This window comes from Protopterus annectens, chromosome 5.part1 (assembly GCF_019279795.1).
Source record: "Protopterus annectens isolate FY-2018-M chromosome 5.part1, PAN1.0, whole genome shotgun sequence".
NCBI lineage: Eukaryota > Metazoa > Chordata > Ceratodontiformes > Protopteridae > Protopterus > Protopterus annectens.
This window is the reverse complement of record NC_056736.1, coordinates 746,948,114-746,975,172: the sequence shown is the minus strand read 5'-3', so window position 1 is coordinate 746,975,172 and position 27,059 is coordinate 746,948,114. Positions and strand designations below refer to the sequence as shown.

The 27,059-nt window shown below is 42.1% G+C and overlaps 1 protein-coding gene across 1 annotated transcript in view; it reads left to right on the top strand.

The window, feature by feature from the left end:
- Positions 1 to 27,059, top strand: part of C2CD3 (C2 domain containing 3 centriole elongation regulator) — a 2,415,762-nt gene that overhangs the window by 1,434,377 nt on the left and 954,326 nt on the right. Inside the window, exon 24 of the mRNA XM_044072855.1 lies at positions 2,996 to 3,128. Within this exon, the coding sequence (XP_043928790.1) occupies positions 2,996 to 3,128 (133 nt within the window). The remainder of the gene's footprint in view (positions 1 to 2,995; positions 3,129 to 27,059) is intronic.

Below are 27,059 nucleotides of genomic sequence, written 5' to 3'. Positions count from 1 at the left end.
GGGATTCTAGTAGTTTCTACATATACTGCTAATGAGTGCGATAGTGAGTGAAGTATTTATAAAATTAAAGATGCCAGATACATGATGCAAAAGTAGTTGGGGATTCCAGTAGTTTCTACATATACTGGTAATGAGTGCGATAGTGAGTGAAGTATTTATAAAATTAAAGATGCCAGATACATGATGCAAAAGGAGGGGGGATTCTAGTAGTTCCTACATATACTGGTAATGAGTGTGATAGTGAGTGAAGTATTTATAAAATTAAAGATGCCAGATACATGATGCAGAAGGAGGGGGAGATTCTAGTAGTTTCTACATATACTGGTAATGAGTGCGATAGTGAGTGAAGTATTTATAAAATGAAAGATGCCAGATACGTGATGCAAAAGGAGGTTTCTACATATACTAGTAATGAGGAGGGGAGGATTCTAGTAGTTTCTACATATACTAGTAATGAGTGTGATAGTGAGTGAAGTATTTATAAAATGAAAGATGCCAGATACGTGATGCAAAAGGAGGGGGGGATTCTAGTAGTTTCTACATATACTAGTAATGAGTGTGATAGTGAGTGAAGTATTTATAAAATGAAAGATGCCAGATACGTGATGCAAAAGGTGGGGGGGATTCTAGTAGTTTCTACATATACTGCTAATGAGTGCGATAGTGAGTGAAGTATTTATAAAATGAAAGATGCCAGATACGTGATGCAGAAGGAGGGGGGATTCTAGTAGTTTCTACATATACTGCTAATGAGTGCGATAGTGAGTGAAGTATTTATAAAATGAAAGATGCCAGATACGTGATGTAGAAGGAGGAGGGGATTCTAGTAGTTTTTACATATACTGGTTATATAGGAGTGGTTGCTAAGAATAAAGTACTGACAAGGGAAGTATTGGTTTGCCTGAATGAATGTTTAAAGGTAATGGGAATGACCCTGAATAAAGAAAGATAAGAGTTTTGGTGAAGTTGTGAAAATGATGTATTTTTCAGCGAATGAACTGTCATTGATGGGAATAAAATTTGGGGGAAATAATGAAGTAGTTATGAGGCAGTAGAAGAGTATGATAAAAAAATATATGTTTTATGCAGAGGACTTGTAGATCAGCATTTAAGAATAAAGCTTATTTGTTGAATTCTGTTTTAATGGGGAAGATAGCATATATGTCAAATGTTTATATGTTTCCAGAAAATATGAAAACGAAACTGTGCCCTTTAGTATTTTCTTATAGATTCACAGATTTATAAATTGTTAGTAGGCTAATGAACCAGAGGGCTTTTTAAGCCTAGCAAAGTTTCCCCAAAAGAACAGTGATGTCATGTATCCTCCATATGGGGTTCAAGATTAAACCAGGTGAAAAAAGGGGTTTTGTGTATGAGTGAAGATGACTGGGGATAGGGTTACCAAATCCATTTTTTTTAAATTCTACTGCTTTGTATGTATAAAGTATTGAAGTGGTAAATAAACTGAATAAAAAAATGATGAGAATTAGAAAAAGTGACACATAATATGTAAATAAAGAAATTAAAAATTATCAAGAAAAAGTACCAACGTGGAAAATAAAAATTAATGGTGTAGAGAAATTTATTTGTTTAACATTTGTTGACCGGGAAAGTCTGAGTAGGCTAGAGCCTACTTTCAACGGAGGCCTGGGAAGAAACGCTGCAGATGCAGGTCTTTGGAATGTAGGAAGAAACCGGAGTACCTGGAGGAGAACCACCCAAATGCAGGGAAGACCTGCAGACTCCACATAGAAGGCACCCCAGCCAAGAATTGAACCGGAGTTCCTCTCGCTGTAAGGCGACAATGTTAACCTCTGCACCACCCAGCTCTTTTCAGTAGGTGCCATGGAATTTTTTACATCAAGTAGTGCCACCACAAACTCAAGGAGATGGGGTCTTTGTTTAACATGTCATCTAAAGGATGGCAGACTCTGGAGTGCAGCTCACCCCTTATGCTGCTCTGCAGTGTCAGCCATTGATTCACCACATGTGGGAATAGAACCCACAGCCGATGTGCTACCTGTTGCACCTTTGACACATTTTTCTTTGTGCCGTCAGCTAATTAACCTTCCAAAACCACGTGCCACTGTTTCCTTGATCTTGCTATTGCTAGCCAGTAATCCTCAGTAACTCAGTCCGTCTTTTAAACCTCCCACTTGTTGTTTATATTCTTAATTATTGATAGAGAAATTCATACAGTTAGGCTGTGAACCAGATATAAATTACAGGTCTTTGCCTAAGTTAGCTATGGCTGCTTGAAAAAATGCAGTGATGACTCACTGAGAACCTAAAGATCTCGAGTATTACAGTAAGAAGTGTCTGGAGATCATACCGCCATAAGTGGCTTGTCTTATTTGGTTAATTAATACGTAATATTGGTTGTATGTCTGAATTTGAACAGCCATTTTAGTTTTCCTTTTTGACATTCCATTTTATTAGTTGAGATATTTATAATCATATAGAATTGTTTGAAAAATGAAAATATTTATTTTTTGTTTACTTATGTAATGATTTAAATGTTTTCATTTGTAATCTCTTCTCGAGGATTAAAACATATAATGTGAAAACAGAAATTTGTGTTAAACTGCTCGATATTATTAAAAAACGTAGGAGTTGGTCGAATTCCAATTAAAAAATGTAGGAGCTGGTCGAATTCCAGTTAAAAAAACGTAGGAGCTGGTCGAATTCCAATTAAAAAAACTTAGGAGCTGGTTGAATTCCAATGGCTGTTACATGAGCATGTATAAATCTTGCCTACGTATATGCCCTAAGTGGATGCAAAGTTCCCTTTTGTATGTATGTGAGAAGGTTTTCTCTTTCAGCACTTAAGACTAATTCTTGTAATTTTGTCTGCTTGATAAATGGTCCTTTGAATTTGTACTGCACTTATGTTCCAAGTGATTCCATCATGGACATGTTCTGCTATAATTTTAATGTTTCTCTGCTATAAAGTGTAAAATTAGTATCACCATATCAGTAATTTTCCCTTATGTAGGTTTGCTGAATATCACTGTGACATACAGACAATTACAGGCAGTAGAAAGCCTGCAGCAAGGAGTCCTAGCTACACGTACTGTTGTCATATCTGTGCAGATACACAGAGCTGCTGGGTTACAGGCTGCAGCAAGGTGAGATGAATCATTTGGCATACAGTTGAAAAGGTTGTGCGCACTTCTTCATAAGTGTACTGTAAGTATGCAGTTGAAAGTGACAGGGCAGTTTGCATGGTAAGTTTAACATGTTCATTGTAGGAAGAATCATTCCAGCAGGAATTCAAAAAAATGAATGGTTTATATCTAAGGTAGATATCAGACCCTGGCATGATCTCTTTTCAGTAATCATATGACCTTGGGATGTAAGGCCAGATTCATTAATGCCCGCACTAAGTGTGCATGTTCTGTAGTCAAAATCATCCCTACCACATTGCTTGTGCTTGCTAGTTACTTAAAAAGATTACACTGTGTATTACACGAAGTGTAGAAGTGTGGTAACCTTTATGAATCCCCCATTGATATTTAAGAGTGCAAAAACATCAGTAGGAAAAGTAAAGTTAGGAGGAAGAAGGTGTGTTGTGCATGTGTTTTCTGTTCACTTAGAATGGTGTACCATTGGTGTAGGCATTCCTGTATCTGGCCCGTAGTCTTGTACCATAGCTGGTAGGAGCAGCTTTGCCAAGTGCAGAAGGAGCACCACATGCTCTGCTCATTTCATTTCTATCCTACAGTAAACAGTCTCTGTGTTGCTTAGTTCTTTGATTTCTAAAACTCAATAAAACTTTCTGTATTTATTTTTGAAGATTTTTTTTGCTGATTCTAATTGTCCCAACAGAAAATACCAACAAATGCTGCAATAGATGTCAAGTTCTTCCAAAAACGTCCATCTTTAGTGTATTTTTATTTAGTAGAGAAGTGTGATATTGTTAGTAGTGAACATTGTGCCAGAGTTGTGATAAGTAGTGCTAGTCATGTGACTGTTAGTAGTGAACATTGTGCCAGAGTTGTGATAAGTAGTGCTAGTCATGGGACTGTTAGTAGTGAACATTGTGCCAGAGTTATGATAAGTAGTGCTAGTCATGGGACTGTTAGTAGTGAACATTGTGCCAGAGTTGTGATAAGTAGTGCTAGTCATGGGACTGTTAGTAGTGAACATTGTGCCAGAGTTGTGATAAGTAGTGCTGGTCATGGGACTGTTAGTAGTGAACATTGTGCCAGAGTTATGATAAGTAGTGCCAGTCATGGGACTGTTAGTAGTGAACATTGTGCCAGAGTTATGATAAGTAGTGCTAGTCATGGGACTGTTAGTAGTGAACATTGTGCCAGAGTTGTGATAAGTAGTGCTGGTCATGGGACAGTTAGTAGTGAACATTGTGCCAGAGTTGTGATAAGTAGTGCTAGTCATGGGACTGTTAGTACTGAACATTGTGCCAGAGTTATGATAAGTAGTGCTGGTCATGGGACTGTTAGTAGTGAGCATTGTGCCAGAGTTATGATAAGTAGTGCTAGTCATGGGACTGTTAGTAGTGAACATTGTGCCAGAGTTATGATAAGTAGTGCTAGTCATGTGACTGTTAGTAATGAACATTGTGCCAGAGTTATGATAAGTAGTGCTAGTCATGGGACTGTTAGTAGTGAACATTGTGCCAGAGTTATGATAAGTAGTGCTAGTCATGGGACTGTTAGTAGTGAACATTGTGCCAGAGTTATGATAAGTAGTGCTAGTCATGGGACTGTTAGTAGTGAGCATTGTGCCAGAGGTATGATAAGTAGTGCTAGTCATGGGACTGTTAGTACTGAACATTGTGCCAGAGTTATGATACGTAGTGCTGGTCATAGGACTGTTAGTAGTGAGCATTGTGCCAGAGTTATGATAAGTAGTGCTAGTCATGGGAGTGTTAGTAGTGAACATTGTGCCAGAGTTATGATAAGTAGTGCTAGTCATGGGACTGTTAGTAGTGAACATTGTGCCAGAGTTATGATAAGTAGTGCTAGTCATGGGACTGTTAGTAGTGAGCATTGTGCCAGAGTTATGATAAGTAGTGCTAGTCATGGGACTGTTAGTAGTGAACATTGTGCCAGAGTTATGATAAGTAGTGCTAGTCATGTGACTGTTAGTAATGAACATTGTGCCAGAGTTATGACAAGTAGTGCTAGTCATGGGACTGTTAGTAGTGAACATTGTGCCAGAGTTATGATAAGTAGTGCTGGTCATGGGACTGTTAGTAGTGAACATTGTGCCAGAGTTGTGATAAGTAGTGCTGGTCATGGGACTGTTAGTAGTGAACATTGTGCCAGAGTTGTGATAAGTAGTGCTGGTCATGGGACTGTTAGTACTGAACATTGTGCCAGAGTTGTGATAAGTAGTGCTAGTCATGAGACTGTTAGTAGTGAACATTGTGCCAGAGTTATGATAAGTAGTGCTAGTCATGGGACTGTTAGTACTGAACATTGTGCCAGAGTTGTGATAAGTAGTGCTAGTCATGGGACTGTTAGTAGTGAACGTTGTGCCAGAGTTATGATAAGTAGTGCTAGTCATGGGACTGTTAGCAGTGAACATTGTGCCAGAGTTATCATAACTAGTGCTAGTCATGGGACTGTTCAGCTGTGCTTAGGAAATATGCTGGTGGAAACGAGAACGTTTCCAGGGTAGTCGAAGACCATGAGATGGCATCAGATAGAGAATGAAAGCTTATTTGATGTGCAGAGAAATGTTTACAAGTCATTAGTCAGGGAATTAAAGTGTACTGGATGTAAAGCAATAGTGTACACACATCAGAAATTGGAAAAATATATATATTAATTGGTCATGTTGAAAAAAGAAAAGTATTGGGGAATATTCCAAATCTCCACATGGCCAGACACATATAAGATCACTGATTCCTACACTGTCTTGTGTATAAAAATAACCATAACTGGCTGTGGTTTACAGTGCAGTTGTTAAAAAAAAAAAAAAGAAAAAACTGCAATATTTACACCTTCAGAAAACAAGTGACTTCATAAACAGTCAAACTGAGGAGTTGAATCTCCATCAACAAACAACCGAGACATGCAGGAAGGACAGTTTGTTACTAAATGTTTCAAATCTCTTGAATGGTCTTCAACTGCATAGAAAACAGAGAGATAACATTACTTCCTTTAATGAAAACCTTGATGATTGGTGTTTGTAAATTCATCCTGGACCTGACTTGTTTTAGCCTCCAGGATGGATTTTGATGAGAGGGTTATGGTCCATGTACTGACACTGCCTAGTAAACTGTATTAATCCATAGGTTCATACTAGGCTATCTGCCCTGGGGCAATTATAAGCCTAGCCCGATTCTGTATGGCTTACGCCACCCCTTGATTTGAGTATACTGTGCCTTTTTTAAGGTTTAGTTTACTGTACCCATGTCTAATAGTGACATGGGAGTAATCCCTGGGACAAACCTACGATCCCCCATCCACTTATCGAGATTCTTCTTGAAGAGATTCAGTGAGGTGCTCTGCCTCACATGAACTGGAATTCTATTCCAGAGCGAAGGGAGCCTCTGGGTTATGAACCTGTCCCTCCAGCAAGTTCTATTTATTTCTGTGCTGAGGTTCAAGTCCCTCGAGTGTGTAGATCTAAGGGATTTAGATTTACTGAGGTGGAGCATGTCCATTAATTCTGGATTTGACATACCTTTGTATGTCAGGCATAGATCGCCTCGAAGTAGGCGGTATGCAACTGAGTAGAGCTGGAGTTTTTTTAACCGAGCAGTATATGGCATCTGTTTGAGACCCTTGATCCTCTTGGTGAGATACTTTTGGGGTCTTTCTAATTGCTGCAGGTGTCTGGTAAGGTACATCTCAAAAGGGGCATTGTATTCTATGATGGGCCTGATGAGGGATGAATAAAGGGGCATGATTACCTCTCTTGATCTAGATGTGAAATCCTTCATGATGAGGTGGGCTATGTAGAAGGTCTTTCTAACCACTTTGGCAATGTGGTTTTCAAAGGAGAGATTGCTATCAACTTGGGTCCCCAGGTCCCTAATAAATTTCTCTGTACTTAATGGGTTTCCGCCTATGTGGTAATTTGTGGGCACATTGTTTTTGCCAAAGGGTATGAATATACATTTTTTGGCATTTAGCTTTAAACCATGGCGCTGGCACCAGTTATCTGTCTTTGTGAGAGCTTTTTGAAGGATGTTTGTGTCAGCTGGAGAGTTGATTATGGCGCCCAGTTTGCAGTCGTCTGCGAACTTGGTGAGCCATAGTCCTCCCACGTTTGCCTGTACCTTGGAAAAGTATATACCGAACAAAAATGGTCCCAGGACAGAACCCTGTGGGATGCCACTTCTGACCGGTTTTGAGTCTGACATGGCTCCAGCAACTCTCACTCTGTGGGTTCTGTCTTTGAGCCAGCTTGCGACCCATCTTGTGACATAGGGGTTTATATTTAAGCTGGATAGCTTATCTATGATGCCCGAGTGGGGTATTGTGTCAAATGCCTTTGCAAGGTCCAGATAGGCTGTGTGGACTACCTTCCCTTCATCTATGGCTTTGTTGACTGTTTCAAAGAAGTCAACCAGGTTCAAAAGGCAGGATCTGCCCTTGACAAAGCCGAACTGGGTAGGATCTAGTGTCTGTAGGTCCCCAATGTCTTTGTTTATGAGCTCCATGATGATCCTCTCCATAGCCTTGCAGACTAAGCTAGTCAGGCTTATGGGGCGATAGTTTCCAGGGTCCGTAGAGGCTCCACCTTTGTGGAGTGGGACCACTGTTTCTGTGGGCACATATCCTGTAGTGAAGCTGAGATTGTATAGCTGTTTTATTTGAGGGATTAGTTCCTCTTGTAGTTCATGTAGGACGCAACCTGGGATGCCATCTGGTCCCATGGAAGCAGTGTTTTTTGCTTTGGAGAGGGCAGCCTTCACCTGAGCATCTGAGATGTTTGGGAGGCAGCCCTCTGCCGGGATAGATACTTGCTCTTTTGGGGGGGGGGGGGAGTTTGCTCTGAACCTGTCTGCCAGGATATCGGCAATGTTTGTGGGTTCACTGTATTTTTTGTCGTTTAGAATCAACTCAGAACAAGTCTGGGAGTTGCATCCCAGGTTTCTAACATAACTGAAAAAAGCCTTATGATTGTCTTTGGTGTCCTGTGCAATTTTTCTCTCAAAGCTGGCCTTGGAGGATTTTATGAGGGATCGTAATTTTTTGCTAGTACTGATCAGAGATGCCTTCCCTATTAGGGATTTTGCTCTATCATGCAGTAGCTTCCTCCTTCTGTTGTACAGTTTATTTATGGCAGGGGTCCACCAGACTGGACGCCTGCCTTTGGATGATTGGGTCTTGGTTTTGTTTGGGATAGCATGATCCATGCATTCCTGGAGATGTCCGTAGAATGCATTTATATAGGATTCTGCAGTTTGGGCTGTAGTTTCTATTGTCTACGGCTGGATTACTCGCCAGCACTGGGTGCCACTGACATGAGTGTCTGTAGCTAATAAAAAAATAAATTTCAGCAGTTATGCATGCACGTGGCACTTGGATTATTATCGTCATATGGAAATTGTTTAGCGCTGTCTAACATGCCCTATCAAGTTCCTACTATAGCAGCTTGGCAAGACATGCTATAGTAACAGATGGAAAACTTGCATACAAGTATATCTTTTATTTGGAACTACATTTTTTTGCTGCCAGCTGTGGACTCTGATTACGAACCCCATATGCAGCAATGTATGGTTTTGTATGTCAAAGAATGGCGGACAAAGCCCATTATGATTCATAGAAGTACTTACATAATGGAGTCATTTTTACACATATATCTTGCCCCCATCGCGTGCTGTTCTGCTGTTCAATAACATATAACACTGCTGTATGTGTTTGACTGCACTGGACAAGACTGTAGGGGTGCAGCGACATACAAATAGTGGTTATGGCTGTAAACACCCCCTCCCCTCCTAGTACGTTGTATAGCAGACAGCGCTAAACAATTTCCATATGACGATAATAATCCAAGTGCCACGTGCATGCATAACTGCTGAGATTTATTTTTTTATTAGCTACAGACACTCATGTCAGTGGCACCCAGTGCTGGCGAGTAATCCAGCCGTAGACAGTAAAACATGCCCTATCAAGTTCCTACTATAGCAGCTTGGCAAGATATGCTATAGTAACCAGCTGGCTTCATTTTGTGAAGCACTGTCAGGCTACACTGCAGTGTCTGAAATTCCTGTCTAGAACAATGCCTGGTAGGCAGTAGCACTCTAGTGCACCATTGTAGAACATGGAAGTGTTCCAGAATACACCCCAGGACATTATGGCAATTCGTGGCAGTTTCTACTAGTCCAATGAATGTAAGGCACAATATGAATCTTACATCCTGTGTTCATGAATACAAGTGTTTTTGTATTTGCATAATGGAAAAAAAATCACAAATTCATATATTTTTTGCAAGTCTGATGAATAGATATTAACAAATTCTGGCTTTTAGGTTAACTCAATGTATTTGATAAGCTATGCTTGCAGGAAGATGGAAGGGATCATGTAAAGCATTGTATGTTGCTTTTACTAGCACAACTACAATATGATAAAAGGCTTGAATTTGAAATGCACCTTTTTGCACTTCAGTCACTGAGGTGTTATATCAAATGTTCTAATGTTTTCTGTGTTTGGTTTTATTGTCTGTAATCAGAGTTTGCGGCAAACTTTTGCCATTTTGTTCAAAAAATTTCAAATTTACTCATGATTCAGTTGTCATTCACATTGTCTAGAAGTCCATCATAAAATGTCGCCGTGTTTTCCAACTCAATTCTTGGTTCTTGAAGTATTTTATATAATCTAATCCTGGTTTAAAGAAAACGTTTCGTAAATGCTTGTTACTGCCATTTCTAAGCTGTTCATTTTGTTTATCAAAGCTTTTCATTCAGGAAACTCTGGTTTTGTTCTTCACTTTCTGAGATGTCAGCCACTGCTGCTCCAGTTTCATTAATCTGAGAGCACTACAGCTGCATGACTGTCTTGAATGTCGTACACTTTAGAAGTCCGACTGCACTTCCCATGATACTTAATTTAGACCATCTTGGTGTCGAAGCTCCAAAGAAAATCCTGGAACAATTTTTGGCAGCCAGGCAGCTTTGTGCACAGATGATCCTTTCAAAATTAAAGCTGTGAGCAGCACATAGAACCCAGTTTCTTGACCTCAGTGAGTCTGTTTTGAACTCCAGAATATATTCCTCACATATTACTAGCATTGTTAGATGACTGAGATATGCAGTTTTTGGCACCTATTACTTGTTTGTCAAGTGTATGATGCTACTGTGTCAGAATGAAATTTTGCATGTTTCATTAGAAGCACTTATGTACTTACAGTATTTTGATCATAGGAAATGCAAGGAATCTGCTCCTAGTGGCCATTTACACATTTCCAGCACCCACCGTAAGCCATCCATTTACACATTACCAGCACCCACCCTCAAGCCATCCATTTACACATTACCAGCACCCACCCATAAGCCATCCATTTACACATTACCAGCACCCACCCTCAAGCCATCCATTTACACATTACCAGCACCCACTCATAAGCCATCCATTTACACATTACCAGCACTCACCCATAAGCCATCCATTTACACATTTCCAGCACCCACCGTAAGCCATCCATTTACACATTACCAGCACCCACCCTCAAGCCATCGATTTACACATTACCAGCACCACCCTTAAGCCATCCATTTACACATTTCCAGCACCACCCTTAAGCCATCCATTTACACATTAGCAGCACCCACCCTCAAGCCATCCATTTACACATTAGCAGCACCCACCCTCAAGCCATCCATTTACACATTAGCAGCACCCACCCTCAAGCCATCCATTTACACTTTATCAGCACCCACCCTTAAGCCATCCATTTACACATTACCAGCACCACCCTTAAGCCATCCATTTACACATTACCAGCACCACCCTTAAGCCATACCTCATTTTTCAAGTAGGGCTTCGACAGGCCAAGCCAAGGGTGAGTTTGTGAATACCCAACCAGTTATCCAGTTCCTGTTGGAAGGAAGACAATGTTCTACACTGTTTAATTTATAGTGGGAGTCTACTCCAGAGGTGATGAAGGCATTGCTTACTGAATCTTCAACTACACCGTGTTTTGTTTATTTTTTAATGCAGATTTAGGTATCTGGCCCTAATATTTTTTATACTGTTTGATTTATGGAAATACAATTGATCCAGGAGCACTGGGACCATAGTGGTAGGGAAGACCAGGCACAAATTACCCCTTAGCAGTCTACTGGACATAGAAAGGGACAGTGCTTCTAGTCTTTTCTGGTAACGTAGGTTTTTTTTTAAGTCAGTGAACATTTTAGTTAGGAATGTATGTGGTCTTTCTTGTTGTTTGATGTGTGTAGTGAGGTGCATCCGCATAGGGCCATTGTATACAATGATTGTCCTAATTGATGCAGAATATAAGAGGTCAGTGACTTTAGATCTTTATGATATTCCTTTTGAGATTAACTGATCTAAATAGAAAGACTTTCTCACCATTATTGGTATGTGGTTAAAGGAGAGGGAATCGACCCGCTTTCCATAGTCTCCTTCACATTTTGAAATGGGTATTATTAATGCTATGAGCTGATGAGGGCTTGTCCACCAAATGTAACTTTGTTGCACTTTTTGGCATTTAATTGAGCCTATTTTTGTACACCAGGTATCAACAAGTGTGCGTTCATGCTAGGTAACTTGAGAATAACACCCATTTTGCAGACATCTGCAAACTTGATTAACTAGAAATCATGGTTCATGATCTGGACATCAGAAAAGTGTGTGTCAATAACAGAGGTCACAACATTGAGCCCGGCGGGACACCACTGGTCATTTTCATACCGTCTCAGGAGGCACCCGCCACTCACACTATGTTGGTCCTGTGCTTTAGCCAGTTTGCTGTCCATCTTACTATGCAGGGGTCTATTTGAAGCATGTTTAGCTTGCTGATGATACATGTGGAATAGTGTCACATGCCCTGGCCAGGTTCAGGTACGCTATGTTTACAACATGACCACTGTGAACAGGTTTGTGTTACCCTTTCAAACAAGTTGATCAGATTCATTAGACGGGGTCTATCCTTGGTATATTTGGACTGCTGTGTGTCTAGCCTGTTGAGATTTCATTTCTTTTTTTTATAAACATCTTTGTTAAATAAAAACTTAAATAGTGAGACAGGTACACATACATCAATAGAAAAGAAACCGGATTATTTATTTTCTTTTGTTTTCTTTTTAGGAATTATAATTTTCTCCATTACATTAATGACTCACGTCCTGCCTTCCCTTAAACCTCACTCCTGCTCTTTCTCCTGATTATTATTCTACATGTATTTTTCCTACAATTTCCATTTATTTTAATTTGCTCTTTCTCTTTTCATCATTTGATCACTGCTTCAGTAGCCCTGGCTGTATGGGCTATATCCTGCCAAGGCTGTAACAGCTGGCTGTTTTCCAAAGCTTAAGGAAATCTTTCACTCACCTGGACTGTTTGCAGCTTGAACAGAGATGGAGAAAATCTGTGGTCTGGGTACCAAGCTCCTCCGAGTTTTCCTCTGTTGAAAAGAGTTCCTGCTGTGAGCTTTGAGACCCAGCGGTCAGCTAACTGTTTTCCACTGCTGGGGCATATAAGTTCCCTTTGGGGGAAAATCTTCCATATTATCTTTTATCAGAAAAATATACTTTTTCTATAAAATTAATTATACTTGGTTAGAAAAAACGTTTTTGTGGACTGTCACATGACTTTCAGTCACTTTATTGTGAAGTGCGACTTTTACTTTTGTATAAAAAAAATTGTTAAAGCTAATTTCTTTTTTCTTTAGATTAAAAACTTATGTTAAATTACTTTTGGGGGTTGGGTTAATGTTTAAAATGCTTTTGACTGTGTCTTTTGGTGGAAAATACTACTTTTTTAATATTTAATCTGTTTCACCAAAAATTGCTAGCAGTCTTACCAGGGTTCAGGCTTTATTTTTGGCTTCACCATGGGGCTACTTACCATTTTCTTGGTTCTCTCTTCCTCCAGCCACAAAAAGAAAATTTCAAAACAACCTTTGCCCTTTCAGCAGGCTTCATGTTTTCCTTAGCTGCAGATGGGTTACTGTGCTTTGGCCATTTCTGGTTCCCCAGACCATTCCTATTTTAGCTTGGGTGCCATTGGTGTGGACCCTTCAGCCGTCATAGATCAGGGGTCAAACACATCCTTTGTGGCTGTTTGAGTGTCCTTGGTGGGCAAGGGAGAACCACTTCTGTTGGTCTCTGAGGAAGAAGAGAAGCATACCTATTGCCTAGCTGGACTGCGATGCCTGTCCCTAAGGTTGATTTGTCTAAAAGGGACTGGTATGCCTGTAAAGAATTTCTTGTCAAAAATAAACAGAGTTAAATATTTATCTTCTCTTGTCTCTGTTACTGTGGACAGGAGTTGACTTACTGAGTTTAGCCCAAGGTTTAGTTCAGGCTGTTGACCCTTCTATTTCTGGTGTAACTGTAAAAAAAAAAAAAAAAAAAGTTTCTGACTATTTCCAGTATATGGAATAGGAAAATTATTTTTGCGGGGACAAACCTGTACTTTCTTTACTCAGGTGATTGATTCTGGTGAGAGGGTTTCTGCTGATAATCCCCAAGAAGATTTTTTTTTCTGGAACCTTATCCAGAATGAACCAGTACACTGTCTTTAAAAATATATAATTATTTATTAGAGCTGGAATTTCCCAAACTGACTTTGTTCCTCCTGCTTTTTCAGCATTGGAGGGTGTATTTATTAATGTATTTATTACAGGATGTAATTTGCCTGACAACCAGCCTGCTGCCCCTGAGAGAGTACATACAATATTTGAAGTCCTTCTAGCATACAAATTTTCATTTTCTAAATTTAAATCGGACTGTGCAGTGATTTCTTTGGTAAATGTTGCTATGGTTAAACACCTTGTTTATGCTTTTCTTTCTGGTTTGGCAGCTGATCACCATGGACCAATGGGCTCTCTCCATTATCGGTGAGGGTTTCAGGATGTCATGGGAGTGTCCTACTCCTTTTGCAGATACTCCTCAACCACCAAAACAATTACCTCTGTTTTTCCCACACATTCAGAGTCTCTTGGGTCAGGACACTATTTAACTTGCTCCTCCCTCTGAAGAAGGAAGAGGTTCCCCATTTAAAAACGTTAATTCTTCACACTTGTTTCCCGTGCTTCACCAACAAGCAGTTTTGGCTTATCTGGATTTGAAGGATGCTTATCTTCACATTCCTAGTCATCCTGCTTTCAGAACGTTTTTGAGATTTTCATCATCTTCCTCTCGTTATTCGTTTTCTGCTTTGCCCTTTGTTCTTTCTACATCTCTGAGTGTATTTACCACATGCTTAGCTCTTGTCATGACATTTTTGCTGACTTCAAAGCATTCAGATATTTCCTTATCTGGATGATGTTTTGATCCACGCTCTTTCTCCATTGCTTTTTCTAAGATACCTAGACTTCACTATGACCATTCTTTGTAGCCTACAGTTCACTCTAAACATAAAATGTCAATTTTAGTGTCCTTCCAAGATCAGACTTTCTAGATTTGCAGAAGTCACCCTCTCTCTCTCTGTGACAGGTTTCATTCCCATGGCCTAGGTTCTTTCTCTCACAGATTTCTACAGCTGCACATTATCTCCACAAGAGAGATTTTACAAGTAGTGGGATTCATGGTATCCACTATTCTTATGACTCCATATGAGGAAGTTGCAGTGGTGCCTCAGGACAATTAAGCTTCAACACTGCCATCAATTGGACATTTGGATTCCTAAGGAAGGAATTGTAATGGTGGGCTAACCAAGTTCTCCTCAATCTGGAACTACCTTTTCTACTTGCTCTCTCAACTTGTGAGCTGTATGCAGATGTCTCGGACCTAACATAGAGGACTTATTCCAACAATATCATGATTCAGGGGGTTTAGTCTCCTCAAGGTGCAACCAAATATATCGGTATCATGGAGATGAGGGCTTTGATTTTGGGTATGTATTCACTGCATTATCTTTGGTGTCCAGGTCCTCTGATTGTCCACAGACAATGCCACAGTCATGTGATACATCAGTCAAGTGGAGGATGGACAGTCTTATGTTTGCAAACTCACCCTGATCGCTTGGGACTTTGCTGTCAAAGAAAGTTTGATTCTTCATGCAATACATTCCCTCGGAGAGAATTGAGCAGATCCTCATGAATGGATGTTACACAGAGAGGTCTTCATGGACATTTTTCATCGGTAGGGGATTGCTTAAGTAAATCTATTTCCCTCCCCCAGAACAGACAACCCCACAAGTTCTGTTCCAGAGTGCCAGGCCTCCTGACTAAAAACGGATACACTGTAGTTTTGGAAGAGGATGTTTCTTCATTTTTCATTTCAGGTTTTGCCAGGTCCCTTTTCCAAGAAATGATGGACTTTTCCTCAGTTTCTTTCTCCTCTGCCTTTTCTGTGGTAGCTTAGAATTCTTCCTGTTGTAAGGAACTGCAGCAGTGATGTTGGAGGGGCATAGTACCGTTGTGTAAGAACTTCCTGTAACAGTGATTAGCCTACTGATCAGTATTGCGTTATTCTTTTCCTCACCCATCCCTCCTCATTTTGTTATTCTGCTCTCCCCTTCCCTCATTTTGTAATTCTGCTCCCCCCTTCCCTCATTCTGTTTTTCTAGCTGGAAGGCATCCTTCCATTGTACTTTTCTTGATAGCTGGGTACATATGTATATAGTTCTCCTACTGCTTTACATTTTGTTCTCTTGGGACAAATCATTACTGAAGTTTAAGGATACATAACAGCCCTTGGGTACCTTCATACATTTAGGCATAGGTCATATATTAGATGTACGGCGCATGGAAGGACCCAAGCTTTGATATGCTGTCTGGGCATACAGCTACCCTTGGCAGGATATCCCTATTGTAAGGAACACTGCAACAATGGTCAGTAGGACATCAGCTGCTGTGGTAAGTTCTTGCACAGCTGTATTTTCTTTAAGATGTTCATCGTGTTTCACTGTTGCAGTCATTACACTTGGGTAATCCTGCTGGCAGGCTACCCACAGCCAGCCTGAATTCCAAAGTCTTGGTCCGGCGTCGGTTGCTGTCGTTGCCTCCTCCCTGATGTCAGTGCGCCAGGGGTATAAAAGATGCAGTCAACGCCATTTTCTTCAGGCTTTTTTGCCGTGCGGTGCCCGAAGCAAAAGCAGCTCGCAAGTGCCGGTCGGCCGACTCCTGAGATTTTCGTGTTCGAATTTCAGATCCGAAGTCTTCATTTAAAGCTAAGTACCCCATTGGGGAAACTTTTTTCTTGCTCCAAACTAATGTCCAAAAAAGTTAATAATTGTACTTCTTGTGGGAATCAAATACCTCATAAGGACTTCCATTCTTCTTGCATTCCTTGCCTAGGCCCTGATCATGATATTGCTAATTGTAGGTTTTGTGCTAGATTTAACCAACGCACTATTAAGCGTCGGAACGATTTTGCATTTCACTACTTTGGCCGAAGATTTAATTACACGATGTCGTCGGATAGCCATCTGACTACTGCAATTCACAAGAAACGCAAGGAAAAAGAAAAGGACAGGCATCCAAGGTCCAAAACTGACGACGAGGCTTCTTCTAAGCCAGTTGCCGGTTCTCAGTGAGGTGCTTTCGCAGACCCTGACGCCCGCTACCTCAGAGCCACAGGCCGCTTCCGACTCCCACATGGAGCCGACTAGGCCACTGGAAACTCAAGGTATTGGACCCTCAGAAAGTTTGCCCTCAGATGGGACCTGAGCCGCTGAGCAGGCATCGGCTTCTGAGGGTATTTTCAGGCCAACACAGTTATATGTAAAAACGACTACAGCTTCAAAGACTAAAGCACCTCTAAAGACAAAGAAACAAGTACAGCAATCCCATGGACAGGCCTCTATGCCTAAAAAACAGATGCTTAAAATGGCTGAAGACCTAATTACTTTGATAAGGGGTTCCCATCCCCCTCCTGATAAGAGGCCTAGGCAAGAGACAGAATATGAATCTTCAGATCAGGTTTCCATTTCCTCTGACTCCTCTTCTAAACAGGAATACTCTCTTCCTCCCTATGAGGATTCTGATGCTTAAGAATCTCTCCCTTCAGCCTCTCCTCCTGAGGATTATTCTTTTGGGGAAACACTGCATACCATGAGGGAGCACTTCCACTGGGAGAGCCAAGATTACTCAGAATCTAAGAAAAGGCTCAGAGATTTTCTTTTACTACCTCAGCACAGGCCCCTTGCTATTCCACCTGTTTTAGACATTGTAGATGATGTATTTTCAGAGTCTGGCCTTTCTTCTGACTCTTTACCTCCTGCACCTGTTAAGCCAGACAGATACTACAGGGTTCCAGATTCACATAAATTTCTATATAAAAACCCTGCTGCTGACCCAGAAACTCTCTCTCAGGGTCCCAAAGGGGTTAAGGCTTCCACTGCAAAAAACCCTATCCACTCTGATAGGGATTCAAGGGCACTAGACAGATGGGGGGAAAAGATTTACACTTCTGCTACCTTGGCTGTAAGGGCTTTAAATTGTCAGTTTCATATGCTTAAATATCAGCAATATGTAATGTCACTGCTTAAACAGAGAATGTTGACAAATTCAGAATGTGCAGAAAACATGCCGCTGAACATGTGGGAAAGCATACTTTGCGATGTGGATGTTCTTCATCTCACATTGCTGCAGTCCTTACATATGGGTAGTCCGCTGTCCTCGGTCGGCCCGAATACCAAAGTATTAGGCTGACGTCGGTCAAGGCGCTTAAAACTGACATCAGGACGTCAGGGTACAAATGCGCATGACCGACGTCATATCCTCAGTCTTTTTTGCCGCATGGTCCGATGCAGAAGCAGCGTTGCAAGTGCCGTTCGGAGTTTCAGACCGAATCCAAGTTGGCTAAGTACCCCGTTGGGGAATATTTTGTTTTTTTCTTGCCTCAGTGTATTACCGGATGTCAGAAAAAGTGAATAATTGTATTTCTTGTGGGAAACAGATACCGCATAGGGATTATCATTCTTTGTGCATTCCTTGTTTGGGGCCTGAGCACGACGTAGTCGGGTGTCGCTTTTGTGCTAGGTTTAATAAACGCACTATTAAGCGAAGGTTAGATTGTGCTAGGCTGGTCTTCGGAAAGCGGTGCAATTATAATATGCCGTCGGATACTCCGACGCCCGCTTCCACGAAGAAGCGCAAAGACAAAGCAGTTAAACCCAGGCAAGATGAGTCGTCTGTTCCAGATGCCGGTTCTTTAGAGGCTTCAGTGGAACTGGTGGTTCCGATGGAGGCTTCTCTGGAGTCTCAGGGGGAGACTTTGATTTTGCAGGATGTGGCCTCTCAAGAGGCAGGTCAGGCTGAAGGGGCTTCTCAGGTTTCTGTACTCCCCTCCCTTCCCAGAGTGGTTAGACCCTCTCCTTCTGTTTCCAAGGCTTCTTCCAGAGGCAGGCCAGGTTTAGCTTCTGTTGGTGTCAGTCCTAGTTCAGCAGGGTCTGTGCCTAAGAAGCACATGCTTAAAATGGCAGAAGATTTGATTACTCTGATTAGAGGTTCTTTGCCCCCTCCTGAGAAGAGGCCTAGGGTGGAGCCAGAGTTGGAAAGTTCTGAGCAGGCTTCGAATGTTTCAGAGTCTTCGGCTGAAGACTTGCAGGAGTACTCTCCTTATTCTGATTCTGATGCTGAAGATTCCACTCCTTCTGCTTCTCCTCCAGAGGATTTTTCTTTTTCAGAGACACTTCATTCTATGAGGGAGCATTTTAAGTGGGAAGGTCAGGACTTCTCTGATTCATGGAAAAGGCTTAGGGAATTTTTGTTTTTACCTCAACATAGGCCCTTAGCTATACCCCCTGTTCTGGATGTTGTGCAAGATGTATTTTCAGAGGCTTCACTTAATCCTGATTCTCTGCCTCCTGCGCCTGTTAAACCGGATAGGTATTACAGGGTGCCTGAGGCTCATAAATATCTCTATAAGAGTCCTAGGGTGGACCCAGAAACTGTTAGTCAAGGACCTAAGGGGTCAAGGCCTCTGTTGTAAAGAATCCGGTTCCTCTAGATAAAGAGGCCAGAGCTTTGGATAGATGGGGAAAGAAGGTCTATACATCTTCTACCTTAGCTATGAGGGCATTGAATTGCCAGTTTCATATGTTGAAATATCAAAATTTTCTCCTTTCGCAATTGAAATCTAAGGTGGATGCTCTGGCAGAAGGCATTGACTGTAAAGAATTACAAGATTTGGTGCATGTCTCTGAACAGGTGGGTAAGCATTCTTTACAGTGTGGTTTTGATGCTGTGCAGGCTTCTTCTAGGGTGGCTGCCACTGGTTCAGTTCTTCGCAGGCACGCCTGGCTTAAGGATCAGAATTTATCTGACCATGTTAAGACAAGGATTTTGGATGCTCCTTTGCAGTCTGAAGTGTTGTTTGGTCCACCTGTGGAATCAGTCCTGAAGAAATTGGAAGACAAGGCTAAGTCTATGCAGACTGTTAAAGATTTTTTGCAAGTTCAACCTCCAAAGTTTAGTAGAAATTGGCCTGCTAAGGGGTGGACGTATCCTTCCTCTGATTCTCAGTCTAGGGGTAGATCTAGACATGGTAGGGGCAGAGCTCAGAGTTCCTTCAGACCTAGAACATGGAGTTCACCTGCACAGTCTTCAAGTGAGGGCAGGGGCCAGTCCTTTCGTAAACAGGCCCAATGACCTACTTTTTCAGCTGCCAGATCCTTCTTGCCTGGCAGCACCTTTGGGAGGAAGGTTGGCACTCTTCAAGGAAAATTGGATTTTAATTACCCAAGACAAATGGGTATTGGATATCATACACCAAGGTTACAAATTTTATTTCCATACCTTACCTCCTTTCAAAGGCATGCCAGACGTTCCTCCTCAACAAAGGCTAGAGGCTCACAAACAGGTTTCTCTGCTACTACGAATAGGAGCTATACAACCGGTCCCTCTGCCAGAAGTGGGCCTAGGATTTTATTCTCGCCTGTTTCTAGTACCAAAGAAAGGGAACACGTGGAGACCAATTTTGGATTTATCTATCCTCAACACATATCTGGACATTCCCAAGTTCAAAATGTTGACGCTACAACAGCTTTTACCTCTGCTGGGCAAAGATCACTGGATGGTGACTTTGGATCTCAAGGTGGCTTACCTTCATATTCCTATCAGGCCCTGTTGCAGGAAGTATCTGCGTTTTCGGGCTGGGACTTTTCATTATCAGTTCTCTGCATTGCCCTTTGGCTTATCTACTGCGCCCAGAGTGTTCACAAGGTTCTGGCTCCAGTGGTAGCTTTCTTCAGGCTAAGAGGAATACAAATCTATCCTTATTTGGACGACTGCCTGATTCTGGCTCAAGGAAAGGACGAACTTCTTCATCATTTACAGTATGTGATGGCAGTGTTAAGATGCCTAGGGTATTCTGTGAACGAAATAAAGTCCAGTCTAGTACCCTCTCAGGACATGTGCTTTCTGGGTGTGAGACTGAATACAGCATCCCAGATGGCCTTTTTGACCCCGGACAAACAAAAGAATCTTTCTCTTTACTTCCATCAATTGTCTCGTCAGTCCAGGCTGACTGCAAGGACAGTCCTTCAAGCCTTGGGGTTCATGGCATCTTGTATTCTGGTACTCCCCAATGCCAAACTGCATATGAGGAAGCTACAATGGTATCTCAAAACTGTATGGACGCAGCACTGCCAAGATATGGACACTGTCATTCAGATAATACCTTGCATCCAAAAGGAATTTTTGTGGTGGGCTCAGGAATGTCACCTAAACAAGGGACTCTCTGTGACCCGACCAGAGGCGAGTCAGATTCTAACGACAGATGCCTCAGACAAAGCTTGGGGAGCTCATCTGAATGGAAAGTGGATACAAGACACGTGGCCTGCCAGACTTCAACATTTACATATCAACTTGAAGGAGATGTTAGCAGTCCAATTTGCATTGATAGCTTTCAAGGATTTGCTTCTTCCAGGGCAGGTGTTGATTCTAACAGACAACACAACTGTCATGTGGTACATAAACAAGCAAGGGGGGACACATTCTTATCCTCTATGCAGACAAGCAATGATTTTGTGGGAGACTGCTCTCAGTTTACAGCTGAATCTTCAGGCAAGGTTTCTGCCAGGAGCACAGAACTCCTTAGCAGATGTGTTGAGCAGACAAATTATGGATCCCCACGAGTGGAAATTGGATCCTCATGTATTTCAAAAACTGACAGTGTTATGGGGAACTCCAGACATAGATCTGTTCGCTTCTCCTCTAAATTACCAGCTGCCAAAGTTTTGCACAAAAAGGTTTCATCCCACAGCTTGGAAAGTGGATGCTCTCTCATTCAATTGGAGCAATCTTCATGTGTATGCCTTTCCACCACTGCCTCTCCTCCCAAAGGTACTCCTGAAGGTCAGACAGGACAAGCCAACCATGATTTTAATAGCTCCGGATTGGCCTCGACAGCACTGGTACCCATTACTGAGAAGTCTGGTACGGGAGCCTCCATGGCCTTTGCCTTCGATTCCACACCTTCTGTCTCAGGAGAACAGTCATTTACTCAATGTCAAACTTCACTCTCTACATCTAACAGCCTGGCATATTCTGTTTTAAACTCTGGAGGGTCTCAACTTCCGCAACAAGTTTTGAATGTTATTTTGGAGGCCAGGAGGCCTAGTACAAGGAAAGTTTACGCTGATAAATGGAGGAGATTTTTAATTTGGAGTACAGCAAAGGACTTTGATGTTTCTAAACCTAATTTAAGTGTTGCTCTTCAATACCTTACTGAGTTATTGGACAAAGGTTTGTCCTTCTCCTCTATTAAGGTTCATGCTGCAGCAATTTCTGCTCACTATGACTGTGACCCACCATTATTTTCTCATCCTTTGTTTAAGCAATTCCTTAGAGGGCAAAGAATATAAGACCCCACGAGAGCTCCTACTCCTGCTTGGGATCTCAATTTTGTGTTGGAGAAACTCACTCTACAACCTTTTGAGCCTGCAGCGACTGCCGAGTTGAAATATTTATCATGGAAGACTGCTTTTTTGTTGGCCATTACCTCTGCAGAAGGGTTTCTGAATTACAGGCCCTTATGGCGGTTGAGCCTTTCCTAATTTTCCACAAGGACAGGGTATCTTGTCCTACTAACCCTTCCTTTATGCCTAAAGTGGTTTCTAGTGTGGCTTTAAACCAAACTATTCATTTGCCTACTTTTTATGCAAACCCCCAAAATAAAGGGGAAAAGATTTTGCACACTTTGGATATACACAGACAGTTGCGATATTATTTGAGCAGAACTAAAGGGTTCAGGCAGTCTCAGCAGTTGTTTGTTTCATTTGCTTTGGGTTCTCAGGGCAAACCTGTTTCAAAGCAGACTATTTCTAAGTGGATTGGGTTTTGTATCGCTTTCTGTTATTCCCATCATGGTAAGGAGATTCCAGCTGGGATTAGGCCTCATTCCACTAGGGCTACTGCCACTTCTACAGCTTTTTTAGGGGGTGACTACTAAAGATATTTTGGAGGCAGCTACTTGGAGTTCAGTGCATACTTTCTCTAAACATTACCACCTTCCACTTTACTCTAAATCTAGGGCTGGTTTTGCCACTGCAATTTTACAGGGCATTTTGGCAGCTCCTAATGCTTTATAGTTTTGCCATCCTCCCTTACCTCTGCTTTGGGATTCTACCCATATGTAAGGACTGCAGCAATGTGAGATGAAGAACATAGTACAGTTTTGTACCTACCATAAATGTAGATGTTCGAAGATCCACATTGCTGCAGTCCAATTTACCCTCCCTCCTTCCCCTCTGTAGTTGGAGGTGGTTGTGTGGTTTGGGTTGTGAATATTGTAAATATTGTAAATATGATTAGTGCAGGGGTGGTTGGTTGTTTTTTGCTGTTTTTTGGCTTTGGCCTTTCTTTTTAGGGCCTTCTGACATCTGGGGCAAGAAAAGACTGAGGATATGACATCGGTCATGCGCATTTGTACCCTGACGTCCTGATGTCAGTTTTAAGCGCCTTGACCGACGTCAGCCTAATACTTTGGTATTCGGGCCAACCGAGGACAGTGGACTACCCATATGTAAGGACTGCAGCAATGTGGATCTTCGAACATCTACATTTATGGTAGGTACAAAACTGTACTTTTTGATTCTCTGGAGGCCTCCTGCAGGGCCGCTGTTACGGGTTCTGTCATTAGGAGGCATGCTTGGTTAAAGGAACAGAGTCTGCCTGATCATGTTAAAGCAAAATTATTAGATGCGCCATCTCAGCATGATACTTTGGTGTTAAAGCAGAAGAGGTGCTGAAGAAAATGTAGGACAAAGCAAAATCTATGCAAACAGTCAAGGATTTTTTACAGGTGCAGCCACCCAGATTTAGCAGAAACAGACCTACAAAAAGTTGGTCCTTTCCAGTGTCAGACAGGCCACAAAGAGGCAGATACAGATGCCCCAGAGGCAGATCCCAGCCCCAAGGCTCATACAGGCCTAAATAATGGAGTGCTTCTACCTCCAAAAGCGGAGAAGACAAATCACAGCCATACAGGAAACAGTCCCAATGACTTCCCTCTGCCAGCACCAAGCACTTATCTTTTGGCAGCCCCCTTAGGGGGAAAACTAGCACTTTTTTCACAAAATTGGCACATGATTACCCAGGACAAATGGGTCTTGAATATAGTGTCGCAGGGCTACAGATTCCACTTTCACACCTTGCCAAAGGCAAAAGGTATGCCAGACCTGCCACACAATCAATGGGCAGAGGCACAAAAGCAAGTTTCATCCCTCATGGACATGAAGGCCATTCAGCGAGTACCACAGCAAGAGCAGGGACAAGGATTTTACTCAAGACTTTTCTTGGTACCCAGAAAGGACAAAGCCCAGAGACCAATACTGGACCTGTGTATTCTAAACACATTTCTGGACATTCCAAAATTCAAAATGTTGACTCTGCAGCAGCTTCTGCCCATGCTGGGCAAGAAGGCTTGGCTTGTAACTTTGGACTTAAAAGAGGCATACCTGCATGTCCCAGTCAGACAGTCTTGCAGAAGATATCTCAGATTCATAGCTGGCTCAATGCACTACCAATTCTCTGCACTGCCCTTTGGCTTATCTGCTGCGCCCAGGGTCTTCACAAAATTCCTGGCACCAGTAATTGCATTTTGCAGACAAAGAGGAATTCAGATATATCCTTACTTGGACGACTACCTTATTCAAGCAGAGAACAAGAACATTCTATTAAAGCATCTGGCGTTTGTAAAAAGATTACTAATTTGCCTAGGGTACACAGTAAACGAAAATAAATCAAAACTAGTACCCTCTCAAGAGATAATATTCTTGGGTGCAAGCTTAAATACAACTACTCAGATGACTTATCTCACGCCAGACAAACAAAGGCAACTGACATCTTATTTCAAAATGTTGGCAACAAAGACCCAATTGTCTGCAAGGAAAATTCTGCAGGCTTTGGGCTTCATGGCATCCTGCATTCTGCCAATTCCTTATGCAAGATTGCATATGAGGAAACTACAGTGATATCTAAAAAGTGTTTGGACTCAACATTGCAACAGCCTGGAAACATCAATCACCCTCATTCCCTGCCTCAAACAACAGTTTCGATGGTGGGCACAGGCCTGTCACCACAACAAGGGACAGCCATTCACTTAACCCACAGCCAGGCAGACATTAACAGATGCGTCAGATTATGCCTGGGGGGCCCATATGGCAGGAAAATGTATTCAGGGCACATGGTCCGCAAGCCAAATGCATCTTCATATCAATCAAAAAGAGATGCTAGCTGTTCAGAATGCCCTGACAGCTTTCAAGGATCTACTTCATCCAGGACAACTGCTGATAAAGACAGACAATACTACAGTCATGTGGTACATAAACAAGCAGGGAGGCACACATTCCTACCCCCTCTGCAGACTAGCCATGACTTTGTGGGACACAGCATTGATTTATCAAGTTCACCTGCAAGCACAATTCCTGCCAGGAAAGATAAATATACTGGCAGATGATCTAAGCAGAAGCCTCGTGGATCCCCATGAGTGGAAACTGGATCCTCAAGTCTTCAGCATGATAACAAGGAAATGGGGATGCCCAGACATAGATCTATTTGCCTCCCCTCACAACTGCCAACTACAGAGATTCTGCACAAGGACTTATCACAAGCAAGCATGGAAAGTGGATGCTCTATCCTTCAACTGGAAAGCCCTAACAGTATATGCCTTTCCACCACTGCCTCTCCTCCCCAAGGTACTCCTAAAGGTCAGACAAGAAAAGCCAAAATAATACTGATTGCCCCAGACTGGCCATGCCAGCACTGGTACCCAATCCTAAAGAACTTGTCTCAATGTCCAGCCTGGACATTACCTCAAATTCCTCACTTACTAACCCAACAAAACAATCAGATCCTGCACAGCCACCTCAGGACCTTAAATTTGGCAGCATGGCGGATAATGTAGTCATTCAGAACACACCTCTCTCTAAAGCGGTGATGGATGTTATTTTGAAGGCCAGGAGGCCCAGTACCATAAAGTTTTATGCAGAAAAATGGAAGAGATTCTGTGCTTGGAACCAGGCACAAGGAATTGACACATTCATACCAAATATTCCTCAGATTTTACAATACTTAACTGAGATGCTGAACAAAGGCCTTTCCTTTTCATCTATTAAGATCCATGCCTCTGCCATTTCAGCTCATTACAACACAGAACCACCTATTTTATTCTCATCCATTAATAAGGCAGTACCTCAGAGGGGCCAAAAACATAAGACCCCCAAGGAGAGCACGAGTACCTGCATGGGACCTCAATTATGTCTTGGAAAAATTCAAACTGCCTCCTTTTGAGCCAGCCTCTACAGCTGATATAAAATTCTTATCTTGGAAAACAGCTCTGCTCTTAGCAATAACCTCTGCAAGACGAGTCTCAGAGTTACAGACACTCATGGCTGTGGAACCTTTTGTCATTTTCCATCCAGACAGGGTTTCTCTGAGGACAAACCAGACATTTATGCCTAAGGTAGTGTCCAGTGTAGCCCTTAACCAAACCATTCATTTGCCTACCTTTTATCCAAACCCACAGAATAAGGGTGAGAGACTTGTGCATTCTTTGGGCATACATAGACAGCTACGCTTCTACCTGGACAGAACTAAAGCTTTCAGAAAGACTGAGCACCTTTTAGTGGCATATGCTGCAGGATCACAAGGGAAGGCCATCTCAAAGCAGACTATTTCTAAATGGATAGACCACTGCATTCATTTCTGCTATTCACAACATGGCAAATCAGTGCCTAAGGGCATTAGGCCACATTCAACCAGAGCAGCAGCCACTTCAGCAGCCTTTCTCAGAGTACCAACCAAAGACATTTTAGAGGCTGCAACTTGGAGATCAGTGCACACTTTTACAAAGCACTACCACTTACTTCTCTATTCTAAATCCAGAGCAGGCTTTGCCACTGCATTTCTGCAGGGCCTCATAGCCTCTCCTAATCCAATTTAGCCCCAGCCACCCTTCCTCATTTTTGGAATTCAACCCAAGTGTAATGACTGCAACAGTGAAACACGATGAACATAGTACAGTTGTGTACCTACCATAAATGTAGGTCTTCGAGTGTATTCACTGTTGCAGTCCAGGTTACCCACCCACCATCCCCCTTTCCTTTGCTGAGTCTTATCTTTACTTCTCTATTCTATACAACCTATATGGTGTATTTGCTTGTAGATGAAGGAAATTATTTATTTAGTGCATGCATGTTTATTGGCATAATTTTAGCCTACCCTGTTTGGGGGCACCTGACATTTGGGGCAAAAAAAACTGAAGAAAATGGCGTTGGCTGCATCGTTTATACAACTGGCGCACTGACGTCAGGGAGGAGGCAACAGCAACCGATGCCGAACCAAGACTTTGGAATTCAGGCCGACTGCGGGTAGCCTACCAGCAGGATAACCCAAGTGTAATGACTGCAACAGTGAATACACTCGAACATCTACATTTGTGGTAGGTACACAACTGTACTTTTTCTCAGATTTGCCTCCTCTCCACAAAACCACATTTATTT